General features: G+C 50.1%; 1 protein-coding gene across 1 annotated transcript in view; it reads left to right on the forward strand.

Moving 5' to 3' along the window:
• Window positions 1–11,139: 11,139 nt before the first annotated feature.
• The window catches only part of PEBP1 (phosphatidylethanolamine binding protein 1), an 11,201-nt gene continuing 7,271 nt past the window's right edge, over window positions 11,140–15,069 (forward strand). Inside the window, exons 1-3 of the mRNA XM_025400969.1 lie at window positions 11,140–11,863; window positions 13,587–13,696; window positions 14,682–14,782. Coding sequence (XP_025256754.1) covers window positions 11,729–11,863; window positions 13,587–13,696; window positions 14,682–14,782 — 346 coding nt within the window. The 5' untranslated portion in view covers window positions 11,140–11,728. The remainder of the gene's footprint in view (window positions 11,864–13,586; window positions 13,697–14,681; window positions 14,783–15,069) is intronic.

Below are 15,069 nucleotides of genomic sequence, written 5' to 3' on the forward strand. Positions count from 1 at the left end.
TGGATTTTTGCCATGTTGCTCAGGCTGGTCCCAAACTCCTGACCCCAAGCGGTCCACCTGCCTTGGTCTACCGAAGTGCTGGGATTACAGGCATGAGCCACCATGCCTGGCATATTTTTATTTTTTTAAAGAGGAAGTCTCTGGAGGAGGCAGCACACTAAATTGCTTCAGGATGAACAGTTGTTAAAGTTTTGTTTTTTTTTTTTTAGACGGAGTTTCACGCTTGTTTGCCCAGGCTGGAGTGCAATGGCATGATCATGGCTCACCGCAACCTCTGCCTCCAAGGTTCAAGCGATTCTCCTGCCTCAGCCTCCCTAGTAGCTGGGATTATAGGCATGTGCCACCATGCCCGGCCAATTTTGTATTTTTAATGGAGATAGGGTTTCTCCATGTTGGTCAGGCTGGTCTCGAACTCCCAACCTCAGGTGATCCACCTGCCTCCGCCTCCCAAAGTGCTGGGATTACAGGCATGAGCCACCGTGCCCGGCAGTTGTTAAAGTTTTTGTTTGTTTGAGACAGGGGCTCACTCTGTCACCCAGCTGGAATTCATTGGTGTGATCACGGCTCACTGCAGCCTGGACCTCCCTGGCTCAAGCCACCCTCCCACCTCAGCCTCACGAGTACCTGGGACCACAGGTGCGTGCGCTTACGCCCGGCTAATGTTTTGTATTTTTTGTAGAGATGTGGTCTCACTGTGTTGCCCAGGTGGGTCTCGAACTCCTGGGCTCAAGCGATTCACCTGTCTGTGCCTCCCAGGCGTGAGCCCCCGTGCCCAGCCGATTCTTAGTTTCTTGATGGCACCCAGAAGTTTGATCGACCCAGGAACCCAAGCAGCTTTGATCACCAGGGATCTCTCCTTCTGTATACCTTACTCAAAAAAGCTCCCAGCAGGCCAGGAGCTGTGGCTCACTCCTGTAGTCTCCGCACTTTGGGAGGCCGAGGTGGGCGGATCACCTGAGGTTGGGAGTTTGAGACCAGCCTGATCAACATGGAGAAACCCTGTCTCTACTAAAAATACAAAATTAGTCGGGCATGGTGGTGCATGCCTGTAATCCCAGCTACTCGGGAGGGTGAAGCAGAAGAATCCCTTGAACCTGGGAGGTGGCAGTTGCAGTGAGCCGAGATCGCACCACTGCACTCCAGCCTGGGCAACAAGAGCGAAACTGTCTCAAAAAAAAAAAAAAAAAAAAAAATCTTTCCACATTTTTTATCTCTCTCTAAAGAAACATCACAGTTAACTATTTGTTGTTTATTCTTCCAGCTATGCATTTATATGCATTATATATGACATATTAACATATATATATTTTTGAGACAGAGTTTCGCTCTTGTTGCCCAGGCTGGAGTGCAATGGCACAATCTTGGCTCACTGCAACCTCTGCCTCCCGGGTTCAAGCAATTCTCCTGCCTCAGCCTCCTGAGTAGCTGGGATTACAGGCATGCATCACCACACCCGGCTAATTTTGTATTTTTAGTAGAGATGGGGTTTCTCCATGTTGAAGCTGGTCTCGAACTCCCAACCTCAGGTGATCCGCCCACCTCAGCCTCTCAAAGTGCTGGGATTACAGGCATGAGCCACTGTGCCCAGCCCATACATATATTTTTAAAGACATAAATAAGGTCACACACTATATGTTATTGTTTTTTGAGCCTCTCTCTGTTGCCCAGGCTGGAGTGCAGTGGCGTGATCTTGGCTTAGTGAAACCTCCACCTCCTAGGCTCAAGTGACCCTCCTGCCTCAGCCTGGAGTAGCTGGGACCACAGGTGAGGGCCACCACACCTGGCTAGGTTTTGCATTTTTTGTAGAGATGGGTTTCGCCATGTTGCTCAGCTGGTCTCAAACTCCTGGGTTCAAGCAATCTGGCCTCCTTGGCCTCCCAAAAGTGCTGGGATTACAGGTGTGAGCCACTGCACCAGGCATGTATGTGTGTGTATGTATGTGTATATATATATATTTTATTTGTTTTGTCTTGTTTCAGATGGCGTTTCACTCCTGTTGCCCAGGCTGGAGTGCAATGGCACGATCTGGGCTCACCGCAACCTCCACCTCCCGGGTTCAAGCGATTCTCCTGCCTCAGCCTCCTGAGTAGCTGGGATTACAGGCATGCACCACCACACCCGGTTAATTTTGTATTATTAGTAGACATGGGGTTTGTCCATGTTGGTCAGGCTGGTCTCGAATGCCCGACCTCAGGTGATCCACCCTCCTGGGCCTCCCAAAGTACTGAGATTACAGGCATGAGCCACCACGACCGGCCCATCTCAGCCTCTTAAGCAGTTGGAACAACAGGCACCCACCACCCCACCAGCTAATTTTTGAATTTTTTGTTCTTTTTTTTTTTTTTTTGTCACGGAGTGTCACTCTGTCACCCAGGCTGGAGTGCAGTGGCGCGATCTCCGCTCACTGCAACCTCCGCCTCCCAGGTTCAAGCGATTCTCCTGCCTCAGCCTCCTGAGTAGCTGGGGTTCCAGGTGTGTGTCACCATGCCCGGCTTTTTTGTATTTTTAGTAGAGACAGGGTTTCACCATGTTGGCCAGGCTGGTCTCAAACTCCTACCCTCAAATGATCCACCTGCCTCGGCCTCCCAAAGTGCTGGGATTACAGGTGTGAGCCATGGTGCCCAGTCACATTTCTGTATATGTGACATTTGCCCTTCTAGAACTTTGATCCAACTCTAGGGAATTGGCTTGGCAACACTTTTAAATCTAATCTTTCTTTTTTTTTTTTTTTGAGACGGAGTCTCGCGCTGTGTCACCCAGGCTGGAGTGCAGTGGCGCGATCTCGGCTCACTGCAAGCTCCGCCTCCCAGGTTCAGGCCATTCTCCTGCCTCAGCCTCCGAGTAGCTGGGACTACAGGCTCCCGCCACCACGCCCGGCTAGTTTTTTGTATTTTTAGTAGAGACGGGGTTTCACCATGTTAGCCAGGATGGTCTCGATCTCCTGACCTCGTGATCCGCCCGCCTCGGCCTCCCAAAGTGCTGGGATTACAGGCTTGAGCCACCGCGCCCGGCCTAAATCTAATCTTTCTTTACTTACCTTGAACTTTTGGTCAAATGTTCACTACAGATAAACATGACTAAGTCAAAACAGTTGGAGAAGTAGAAATAAATTCCAGGTTGATGTGTTTTAATGAATAAAGTTTCTCAATTTCTGGAGCTTGCAGAAAATTCTGGAGCTTGCAGAAACTCAGAACATTTTGATAAGTAGAGATGGAATCTGTTTTAATTAAGTGGCCAATATCATACATAATTAATATCAGCTGTGTACACATGCAAGGCGCTTACTCACCTGCTTAGATGCTGCTCTCTCAAGCTGATTAACAAGATCTCTGCATTGGTGTGTGCATCACTCATTTGCTACTTACAGAAGGCATCTTTTGCTTTTATGTTTCCTACCTGTATTTCTTTTTCTTTTCTTTTCTTTCTTTCTTTTTTTTTTTTTAAGACAAAATCTCGCTCTGCCGCCCAGGGAGTCTAGCTCTGTCTCCCCGGTTGGAGTACAGAGGCATGATCTCAGCTCACTGCAACCTCTGCCTCCCAGGTTTAAGCAATTCTGCCTCAGCCTCCCGAGTAGTTGGGATGACAGGCACCTGCCACCATGCCCAGCTAATTGTTTTGTATTTTCTTTTCTTTTTTTTTTTTTTTTTTTTGAGACGGAGTCTCGCTCTGTCGCCCAGGCTGGAGTGCAGTGGCCGGATCTCAGCTCACTGCAAGCTCCGCCTCCCGGGTTTACGCCATTCTCCTGCCTCAGCCTCCCGAGTAGCTGGGACTACAGGTGCCCGCCACCTCGCCCGGCTAGTTTTTTGTATTTTTTAGTAGAGAAGGGGTTTCACCGTGTTAGCCAGGATGGTCTCGATCTCCTGACCTTGTGATCCGCCCTTCTCGGCCTCCCAAAGTGCTGGGATTACAGGCTTGAGCCACCGCGCCCGGCCTGTTTTGTATTTTCAGTAGAGACGGGGTTTCACCATGTTGGCCAGGATGGTCTTGAGCTCCTGACCTCGTGATCTGCCTCCCTCGGCCTCCCAAAATGCTGGGATTACAGGCATGAGCCACCACGCCCAGCTATAATTTTGTATTTTTAGTAGAGATAGGGTTTCTCCATGTTGGTCAGGCTGGTCTGGAACTCCCGACCTCAGGTAATCTGCCTGCCTCGGCCTCTCAAAGTGTTGGGATTACAGGCGTGAGTCACCGCGCCTGGACTTTATTATCTTATAATTTCTATAGATCAGGGGTGTGGGGATACCAGAGCTGGGTCTTCTGCTGACCCAGGGTCTCACGAGGCTTCAATAAGTGTCAGCCAGGTCTCGCATCTCATTGTCAAAACCTTACTCAAGCTGGGAGAGCGAGCTGAGGTGTCAGGTGTCCAAGTAGACAATTAAGCAATAAGCCATCGGCCAGGTGCACTGGGCTCACACCTGTAATCCAAACGCTTTGAGAGGCCAAGGCAGGAGGATAACTTGAGCCCAGGAGTTTGAGACCAGCCTCAACAACATAGTGAGACCCTGTCTCTAAAAAAAAAAAAAAAAAAATCGAAAAATTAGCAGGGCATGGTGGTGCACACCTGTAGTCCCAGCTACTCAAGAGGTCAAGGTGGGAGGATCACTTGAGCCCATGTGGCTGAGGCTGTAGTGAGCCATGATTGCACCACTGCATTCCAGCCTGGGTGACAAAGCAAGACCCTGTCTCAAAAGAAAAAGCAAAAAAAAAGGCAATAAGCCAAAAATGAAAGAGGTAAAGCTTTATCACTTGATTGTGATGGTATAAGGGCCAGGAGTGGAAAAGTACTGGATATGAAATCAGAGTGGGAAACAGTGGGTTCAAGGTTTTCCCCTCCCATCCCCAGAAGGAGGTCTTGGCAGAAGCGCCAAAGACCTCTGCCCGAGGCCCCAGATAAGGAGACCTAGGATCAAACGTGCTGCCTGGTTAGGAATGCAAACGTGTTCAAAAGCATGGCCGGCCAGGACCGCTGGAGCTCCTGACTCCAGCTCCTTTCAGACACTGCAGTGCATAGGCTGGGCATCCAATGTGGTGTGGGGAGGGCAGCTTTCCCCAAAGCCGGCCAGGGAAAGCCTTCGTCATTGCCCACAGTCAGGCAGGCCTGAAGAATCTCCCCTAGGTTTTCAGCCAGGACCTGTACTCCACACTCACCCGAAAGCCGGGCTTTTGGGGGAAGGATCTGCTTCCAAGGTCACTCAGTGGTTATTGGCAAAATTCAGTTCCTGGAGGGGTGGTTGGGCTAGGGCCTCAAGTCCCGGCTGGCTCTTGGCCGGAAGCTGCCCTTGGTTCCTTGCCACATGGGCCTGCTGCCACACGATGGCTTGCTTCCCAGAGGCCTGCGAGCTGAGAAAGCAATGGACAGCGCGAGCTAGCAAGACGGAAGCCACGGCCTTATACAACTCAATCGGAAGTGACATCCTGTCTGCACGTCGTAGGTTGTTTGAGATACGGTCTTGCTCTGTCACCCAGGCTGGGGTGCAGTGGCATGATGACGGTTTACTGCAGCCCTGAACTCTTAGGCTCAAGCCATCCTCCAGCCTCAGCCTCCTGAGTAGTTGGGACTACAGGTGTGCCACCATACCTGGCTAATTTTTAAATTTTTTGGAGAGATGGGGGTCTTACGATGTTGCCCAGGTTGGTCTTGAGCTACTGGGCTTAAGCAATCCTCCTGCCTCGGCCTCCCAAAGTGCTAGGATTATAGACGTGAACCAGTACACCTGACCCAGCCTTACATAACTTAATCAGAAGGGACATCCCGTTTACATGTCATGTTATTAATTAGAAGCAAGTTACTCAAGGGGAGGGAAGCATGTGGGGCCATGAATACCAGGACGTGGGGTTCACTGGGTCCATCTTAGAAACTGCCTACCAGAATGGTTATCTGGAAACGCGAAGGGGGAGTCTACATGAAATTGAAGCCACCCCACAGGTGGAAACATGGAAGACAGATACCTAAGGTATTAGTTAAGTCCCTGGATCCAGACACTCCTGAAGTCAATCACCCACCAGCATCTCAGTACATGAACAAATTAGTTTTCTCTTCTTTTTTTTTTTTTTTTTGAGACTGAGTCTCGCTCTTGTTGCCCAGGCTGGAGTGCAGTGGCATGATACCAGCTCACTGCAACCTCCGCCTCCCAGGTTCAAGCAGTTCTGACTCAGCCTCCAAAGTAGCTGGAATTACAGGCACCCACCACCACACCCGGCTAATTTTTGTATTTTTAGTAGAGACGGAGTTTCACCATGTGGCCAGGCTGGTCTCAAACTCCTGACCTCGGGTGATCTGCCTGGAGTTTGAGACCAGCCTGAGCAACATAGTGAGACCTTGTCTCTACACGAAATACAAAAAAAAAAAAATAGCTGGGCCTAGTGGCATGGGCCACTAGGCTCTTAATGGTCTCAAATTCCTGAGCTCAAGTGATCTCCTACCTTGGCCTCCCAAAGTGCTGAGGTTACAGGCATGAGCCACCACACCCGGCCTTCTTCTTTTAAAATACCAGTTTGTACAGCCGCAGTAGCTCGAATCTGATTGGTCCAGGTCAGGCTGTAGAGTCAGGCCATTTCATAGGTGGTTTGAGAAGCCTTTGAATTGGCTGCAGGTGGGAGGAGTGTCAGTGGATGGGCCCCTGAGGACGTCCTAGGAGCTGTGGGTGTGGCAGGTATTCTGTTGAAGACACAAAGCAAGCCATTCTTCCCAAAGATGGTCAGGATTCTGGTTTGAATGATCACTAATTATTTTACTTTTCTTGAGAGAGGTTCTCACTCTGTTGCCCAGGCTGGAGTGTAGTGGCGTGACCTCAGCTCACTGCAGCCTCCACCTCCTGGGTTCACACCATTCTCCTGCCTCAGCCTCCTGAGTAGCTGGGATTACAGGTGCCCTCCACCACTCCTGGCTAATCTTTCTATTTTTAGTAGAGACGGGATTTCACCATGTTGGTCAGGCCGGTCTCGATCTTCTGGCCTCAAGCGATCTGCCCGCCTTGGCCTCCCAAAGTGCTGGGATTATAGGCATGAGCCACTGCGCCTGGCCTGAATGATAACTACTGTAATATTGCTGAAGTCTGCATGATGAGGCTTCCCCGAGTTTACGCAAGATTTGACAGACCTGGTTTCCTTTTGGATGTGTGGTCGTCTGCATCAACTCAGGACTGCAGGAGATTAAGTGAGAACATAGAGGGTATTTTCTTTTTTTTTCATTTTTTGAGACGGAGTCTCCCTCTGACACCCAGACTGGAGCTCAGTGGCACGATCTCGGCTCACTGCAAGCTCCACCTCCCGGGTTCAAGCCATTCTCCTGCCTCAGCCTCCTGATTAGCTGGGACTACAGGAGCCCACCACCATGGCCAGCTAATTTGTTTGTATTTTTAGTAGAGATGGGGTTTCACCATGTTAGCCAGGATGGTCTTGATCTCCTCCTGACCTCGTGATACACCTACCTCGGCCTCCCAAAGTGCTGGGATTACAGGTGTGAGCTACCGCGCCCGGCCATAGGGGGTATTTTCAAATGCTTTCTCAAAGAGAAAAGGCAAAAAAAAAAAAAAAAAAACAGTCTCGATAGGAAAAATCTGACAAGTGGAATCCTGGTGACCTGTTAATGGTTAATTCTCAGAACAGTGTCTCCGTGCATATCCTTGGCCAGCAGCCAGCACCTCAGTCCCCTGGAGTGGCAGTTGCAAGTCACTGGCATGGCCACAACAGTTTCTGAATTCGAGCTAAGGACAGAACTTTGTTTTTGTCCAAAATTCCCTCATAATTATTTTTGTTTTGTTTTGTTGTGTTTTGAGACGGAGTCTTGCTGTGTCGCCCAGCCTGGAGTGCAGTGGTACAATCTTGGCTCACTGCAACCTCCGCCTCCTAGGTTCAAGCGATGCTTCTGCTTCAGCCTCCCGAGTAGCTGGGATTAGAGGCGCTCACCACCACGCCCGGGTAATTTTTGTATTTTTCACAGACAGGGGTTTCACCATGTTGGCCAGGCTGGTCTCCAACTGCTGACCTCAGGTGAACCACCTGCTTCAGCCTCCCAGAGTGCTGGAACTATAGGCATGAGCCACCGCCCCCGGCCCTAAATTTCCTTATTAAACAATTTCTCTTGCAGAAGCGCAATGAGTGAAACTGGCATGAAGCCATTCCACTGAATAACCACATCAGTGAATTTCCTGGTCCTCTTTCAACAAACAAAAACAACTCGTAGTTTTCCAGGCTGGTTCATTTGAGTCTACCCTCAACCAGCACCTGCCCAAGCTCCTGGCCTAGAAGAGGCACACGTGGCAGAAATACAAGCGGCCAGCAGAATAAATAGCATCAATGAAAAGAGTCAAACTTTGTAAAACATTTGAAGAGATCCATTCCGAGTCAAATCTGAGTGACCATGGCCTGTGGCCCAGCCCTCAAGAGACCCAGAGAACATGTGCCCGAGGTGGTTGGACACAGCTGGGATTTATACATTTCAGGGAGACATGAGACAGCAATTAAATACATTTAAGATATATATTGGGGCCAGCTGTGGTGGCTCACATCTGTAATCCCAGCACTTTGGGAAGCGGAGGCCAGTGGATCACTTGAGCTCAGGAGTTCGAGACCAGCCTGGGCAACGTGGCAAAACCCTGTCTCTACTAAAAATACAAAACATAGCCAGGTGTGGTGGCACACACCTGTGGGAAGTGGGAGGATCGCTGGAGCTGGGAAGTTGAGGCTGCAGTGAGCCATGATTGCACCACTGCATTCCAGCCTGGGTGACAGAGCGAGACCCTGTCTCAAAAACAAAATAAATAAATAAATTGGTTCAGAAAGGTAGGATAACTTGAAGTGGGAGGGCTTTCAGGTTATAGATAGATTTTTAAATTTTCTGATTCACAATTGGTTAAAAGAGTTATTATCAATAGAAAGGAACGTCTGGGTTATGATAAGGGGTTGTGGAGAACCCCCCCCCAAAAAATCCTCCAAATAGCAGGCTTCAGAGAATATATTGTAAACATTTCTTTCTTTTTTCTTTTTCTTTCTTTTTTTTTTTTTTTTTTTTTTTTTTGAGACAGAGTCTCCCTCTGTCACCCAGGCTGGAGTGCAGTGGTGCGATCTTGGCTCACTGCAACCTCCACCTCCCAGGTTCAAGTGATTCTCCTGCTTCAGCCTCCTGAGTAGCTGGGATTATAGGTGTGTGCCATCACGCCTGGCTAATTTTTATATTTTTAGTAGAGATGGGGTTTCACCATGTTGTGCCACTGCATCCCAGCCTGGGCGACAGAGCAAGACTCTGTCTCAAAACAAACAAACAAAAAATAACGTGTGTATTTTTTGACCTAATTAAGAAAAGCTCCCATGTAATAAAACTTTCCAAAAACAGTCTTTCAAGTTTTTAAAGCTATATGTATAAGGAGGTTCACTTCAGTGATATTTGTAAAAGGAAAACAATGAACAAAACAGAGTACATCAAGAGGCTTGTTGAATAAATGATGGTTTAATAAATGATGGTGCATCTATAGAAGAATAAGTCATTAAAATGTTGAAGACTTTTTTGTTTTGTTTTTTTTTTGTAGAGACAGGGTCTCACTCTGTCCCCCAGGTTGGAGTGCAATGGCACAATCATGGCTCACTGCAGCCTCAAACTCCCAGGCTCAGGTGAGCCTCCTGCTTCAACTTTGGTAGTAGCTGTGATTACTGGCACATCCCTCCATACCGGGCTAATTTTTGTATTTTTTTGTAGAGATGGAGTTTCACCATGTTGTCCTGGATCACGAGGTCAGGAGTTTGAGACCAGCCTGGCCAACATGGTGAAACTCTGTCTCTACCAAAAATACAAAAATTAGCTGGGCACGGTGGCGCATGCCTGTAGTCCCATCCACTCGGGAGGCCGAGACAGGAGAATTGCTTGAACCCGGGAGGCGGAGCTTGCAGTGAGCCGAGATCCGGCCACTGCACTCCAGCCTGGGTGACAGAGCAAGACTCTGTCTCAAAAAACAAAAAAAAAAAAAAAAAAGAAAGAAAAAAATAGTGCTCATCATATTCAGCAAAAAGCAAAAAGCAAAAAGCAAGCAGTTGGTGGTCACAGTAAGAGCAGTTTTGGTATGAATAAATACGGTTTAAAAATGTTTTTCAAAAAAAAAAAAAAAAAAAACCCAAACATTTCTCAGGACTTTTGTGAGGACGAATTTTGTGTGGAGAAAACGGACAAATACATTTCCCCATATATTTAAATGCTCAAAAGTTCACTCAGGTGCTCTCACCAGGCAATTACCATGACAAGTGATCTTGTGTGAAAATACAGAGAATCTGGCTCGTTTTAAGAAGTGCAAGAGAGGCCGGGCGCGGTGGCTCAAGCCTGTAATCCCAGCACTTTGGGAGGCCGAGACGGGTGGATCACGAGGTCAGGAGATCAAGACCATCCTGGCGAACATGGTGAAACCCCGTCTCTACTAAAAAATACAAAAAACTAGCCGGGCAAGATGGCGGGCGCCTGTAGTCCCAGCTACTCGGGAGGCTGAGGCAGGAGAATGGCGTGAACCCGGGAGGTGGAGCTTGCAGTGAGCTGAGATCCGGCCACTGCACTCCAGCCTGGGCGGCAGAGCGAGACTCCGTCTCAAAAAAAAAAAAAAAAAAAAAAAAAAAGAAGTGCGAGAGAAAAGCAAGGCCTTACAGTTTCTGAATTTGGTGTGTGTGTATGTGTGTGTGTGTGAAGATGTGGTCTCCCTCTGAAGCGCAGACAGTAGTGCAGTGGCAAGATCGTAGCTCACCATGGCCTCAAACTCCTGGATTCAAGAAGTGATTGGCCGGGCGCTGTGGCTCATGCCTGTAATCCCAGCACTTTGGGAGGCCGAGACGGGCGGATCACGAGGTCAGGAGATCCAGACCATCCTGGCGAACATGGTGAAACCACGTCTCTACTGAAAATACAAAAAATTAGCCGAGCGTGGTGGCGGGCGCCTGTAGTCCCAGCTACTCGGGAGGCTGAGGCAGGAGAATGGTGTGAACCCGGGAGGCGGAGCTTGCAATGAGCCGAGATCGGGCCACTGCACTCCAGCCTGGGCAACAGAGCAAGACTCCATCTCAGAAAAAAAAAAAAAAAGTGATTCTCCCGCCCCAGACTCCGGAGTAGCTAGGACTACAGGCATGCACCACTGTGTCTAGCTTTTTTTTTTTTTTTTTAGTTTTCTGTAAAGATGGGGTCTTGCTATGTTGTCCAGGATGGTCTCAAACTCCTGGGCTCAAGCGATCCTCCTGCTTTGGCCTCCCAACGTGCTGGCGATATAGGTATGAGCCAGGCCACATAGCTGAACTTGGAAAGTGGAGCAAAGAATCATACAAAAAATTAAGAAAACCAAAACGAAACCAAGGCGAACTCAATTGCTTTTTTTTTTTTTTTCAGCGCGACACTTTGTAAGGCACGAACCTCTCTCTTAGGCGGACCTATTCCAGGGCGCCCTTTATTTTCATTTCTTGAAACAACAGCCTCGCAGGCCAAGCCGCGGTTCCCGAGAACTCGGCTGCCACCCGGAGCAGGTTGCATGGACCCAGGAGCGCGAGCGGCCCTGCTCTGCCAGCTTCGGCCAATCAGAGGCCAGGCAGCGGTGGGCGTGGCGTGGGGCGGTGCGCGGGGCGGGCGGTGGCTGGGGCGCGTGCTCTCGCTTGGTCGCTGGTTCTGCGCCTTCCCGGGTCAGTGCGCTGAGGCCTCCGTGTCGCCGCTGCCGCCTGCGCCTAGCCTGCCGCTGCCGCCCGGCTGCACGCTTTGCTTGGCCTCGCCATGCCGGTGGACCTCAGCAAGTGGTCCGGGCCCTTGAGCCTGCAAGAAGTGGACGAGCAGCCGCAGCACCCGCTGCATGTCACCTACGCCGGGGCGGCGTTGGACGAGCTGGGCAAAGTGCTGACGCCCACTCAGGTACACCGGGCGGCGGGCGTGCAGCACGCGGCCCGGCACGGAGGCCTCTGCCGGCCGCCTGGGTGGGACCCAGCGGAGACAGGGCCAGGGGCGGTGGGGAGGTTCAGCCTGCGTGTGTCGAGGCCCCCCAGGGCAGAGGTACCGGGGTCCGTGTCCCATGCCTGGGGGCCACCTCGAGCACCGGGAACCTGGCCTGTGGCGTGGCCAGGCAGGTTCGGCCTGCAGCAGAAATTCATTCACTTTTCCCGGGCTTCGGGCCCAAGAGGGGCCTAGGTCCGGAAACAGGCCGGATCCCCCTCTCCCTCAACGGGGCAGGGCGCTGGAGAGGGACGTCCCCGAGACGGAGTAGACTGTGGCCGTTCGGAAGCCCCCGCCCCCAGAGCTTCCCCTAGGGCGTCAGCATTTTAGGCCTCGCTTTGGAGGGCTGAGAGCCTGTGACGCATTATGTAACTGATGATGAGCGCGCCGGCCGATTTCTCTTTTGTTAAATCGGTCGACAGCGTGCAGCCGGAACGCTGGAGGGCGACGGTTTAGTTTTGCTGTTTGACCTCCCACGCCCACGGCTGGGGCTGCTGAAAGTGAAGAAGCTAGATTTGCAGACGCCACTGCTAGTTGGTTATGAAGCTCCGGGCAACAGTGTTAAATAAACTGCCCCGACCTTACATTGTTTTTGATGTTCACAGAATTTAAATTTTTTGGATGTTTATATGTGAAGTGGCCATCTAACATAGCCTCCGTTTCCCTGTCCCCCTCTCACCACCTTGACTTTCTCCTTTTCTTTGCACGTTGAAATGTTAATGCAGTTTGAAACGTTGCACTTTGAAACGTTAATGCAGATTTCACTTTAGCAGGCCCCAGGTAGCCTCGTGATCACCAAATCCAGAAACCCTGTGATTCCAGACAGACAATGTAAGGGTGTCCTTGGGAGGGGGACTCAGTGCCAGGGTTGGAATCCCAGCCTCATCTGTTTCTGTTAATAGTGTGCTGGGACACTAGCCCCGTGGTGTTGTTGGGACTGAAATAATACACAGCCTGGGCAACATAGTAAGACCCCAACTCTAAAAAAAAAATTGGCCAGGCGTGATGGTGTGAGCCTGTAGTTCCCAGCTACTCAGGAGGCTGAGGTGGAAGGATCGATTGAGCCCTCCCTGGAGGTTGAGGCTACAGTGAGCCTTGATAGCATCACTACACTGCGGACTGGGGAACAGAAGGAGACCTGGTCTCAAAATAAATAAATAAGATAAATGATGTATATAAAACTCCAGCTCCTGGCTCTTACAGTCAATACAGGGTCATTGATTTTATTAAAAATCTATTCCATTTTGTCTTTGAAGAGTCTGAGATCAAAGAAAGAGTATCGGTTTTTTCAGGATTTCTCTTTTTTTTCGAGACAGAGTCTCACTCTGTCGCCCAGTCTGGAGTGCAGTGGGGTGATCTTGGCTCACTGCAGCCTCTGCCTCCCCAGCTCAAGCGATCCTCCCACCACCTCGGCCTCCCGAGTAGCTGGGATTACAGGTGCCCGCCACCACGCCCAGCTAATTTTTGAATTTTTAGTAGAGACGGGTTTCACCGTGTTGGCCAGGCTGGTCTCGAACCCCTGACCTCAAGTGATCCTCTCTTCTGGGCCTCCCAAAGTGCTGGGATTACAGGCGTGAGCCACCACACCCAGCCAGTTTCTTCAGCATTTCTGACTTTTTTACTCCAAACTGATTCCTTCATACAGGTTAAGAATAGACCCACCAGCATTTCGTGGGATGGTCTTGATTCAGGGAAGCTCTACACCTTGGTCCTGACAGACCCGGATGCTCCCAGCAGGAAGGATCCCAAATACAGGTGAGAGTTGGGAAAGACGAGGAAGAGCAGGTCATGCAGGCATGACTTATCGGGTGTAAGTCCCTTGCTGGACATGGAGAAGTAGACCTGGTTTGGGATCCCCCCACCCATGCTTAAGCCAGAGAATGCCTTTCCTGCCCTTTTGCCCCCTACAGCGGGTATCTGTAACTCACAGCCGAGAGCCATATCTACCTGTGGCTTGTTTTTGTATGGCCCCATGAGCTAAGAATGGTTTTTACATTTTTATTTTTTATTTTTTTGAGACAGAGTCTCAGTCAGTCACCCAGGCTGCAGTGCAGTGGCATGATCTTGGCTCACTGCAACCTCCACCTCCCGGGTTCAAGTGATTCTCATGCCTCAGCCTCCTAAGTAGCTGGAATTACAGGCACCCGCCACCATGCCTGGCTAATTTTTGTATTTTTAGTACAGACGGGGTTTCACCATGTTGGCCAGGCTGCTCTCGAACTCCTGACCTCAGGTCATCTGCCCGCCTCAGTCTCCCAAAGTGCTGGGATTACAGATGTGAGCCACCGCGCCCGGCCTGGTTTTACCATTTTTAAATGATTGGTGAAAAATTGAAAGAAGAATAGTACTTTCTGCTGTGGAAATTAGACAAAATTTACGTGTCAGTGTCCATCAGTTATGTTTTATTGGAGCACAGCCGTGTGTCATCTGTGGCTGCTTTCGTGCTGCCGAGGCCAAGTTGAATAGTTGCAGCAGAGACTGCGGCCCCCACAGCTTAACACATTTATTCTCTGGGCTTTTAATGGAAAGTTGCTGACCTTTGCTCTAGAAAAAGAGGGTGGGAGGGGCTGGGTCTGCTCTTCTGCAAACCCCTGAGGTTCGTGCCAGCCTCTGAGAAAGTGAGGACTATTGTTTGCGGCTGTGTTCTGGCACCCAGCATGTTCTCGATGCCCAGTTGCTGGCTGTGCAGTGAGTGTTCCTGATCTTCTGTGGTGCTGACATCCCGTGTTTCTTCGTGCAGGGAATGGCAACATTTCCTGGTGGTCAACATGAAGGGCAATGACATCAGCAGTGGCACAGTCCTCTCCGATTATGTGGGCTCAGGGCCCCCCAAGGGCACAGGTTAGTAAAGGTGGTTTTTGGTGGGAGGTTGGGAGGGAGCTCGGGTGCACATTCGGATTGGCTCAGTGCTTTTTTCTTTTCTTTTTTTTTTTTTTGAGACGGAGTCTCACTCTGTCACCCAGGCTGGAGTGCAGTGGCGCCATCTCAGCTCACTGCAAGCTCCACCTCCCGGGTTCATGCCATTCTGAAGCGTCAGCCTCCTGAGTAGCTGGGACTACAGGCGCCAGCCACCACGCCCGGCTAATTTTTGTATTCTTAGTTTTTTTTTTTTTTTTTTTTTTTTTTTT

The sequence above is a fragment of the Theropithecus gelada genome, chromosome 11 (genome assembly GCF_003255815.1).
Source record: "Theropithecus gelada isolate Dixy chromosome 11, Tgel_1.0, whole genome shotgun sequence".
NCBI classification, from domain to species: Eukaryota; Metazoa; Chordata; class Mammalia; order Primates; family Cercopithecidae; genus Theropithecus; species Theropithecus gelada.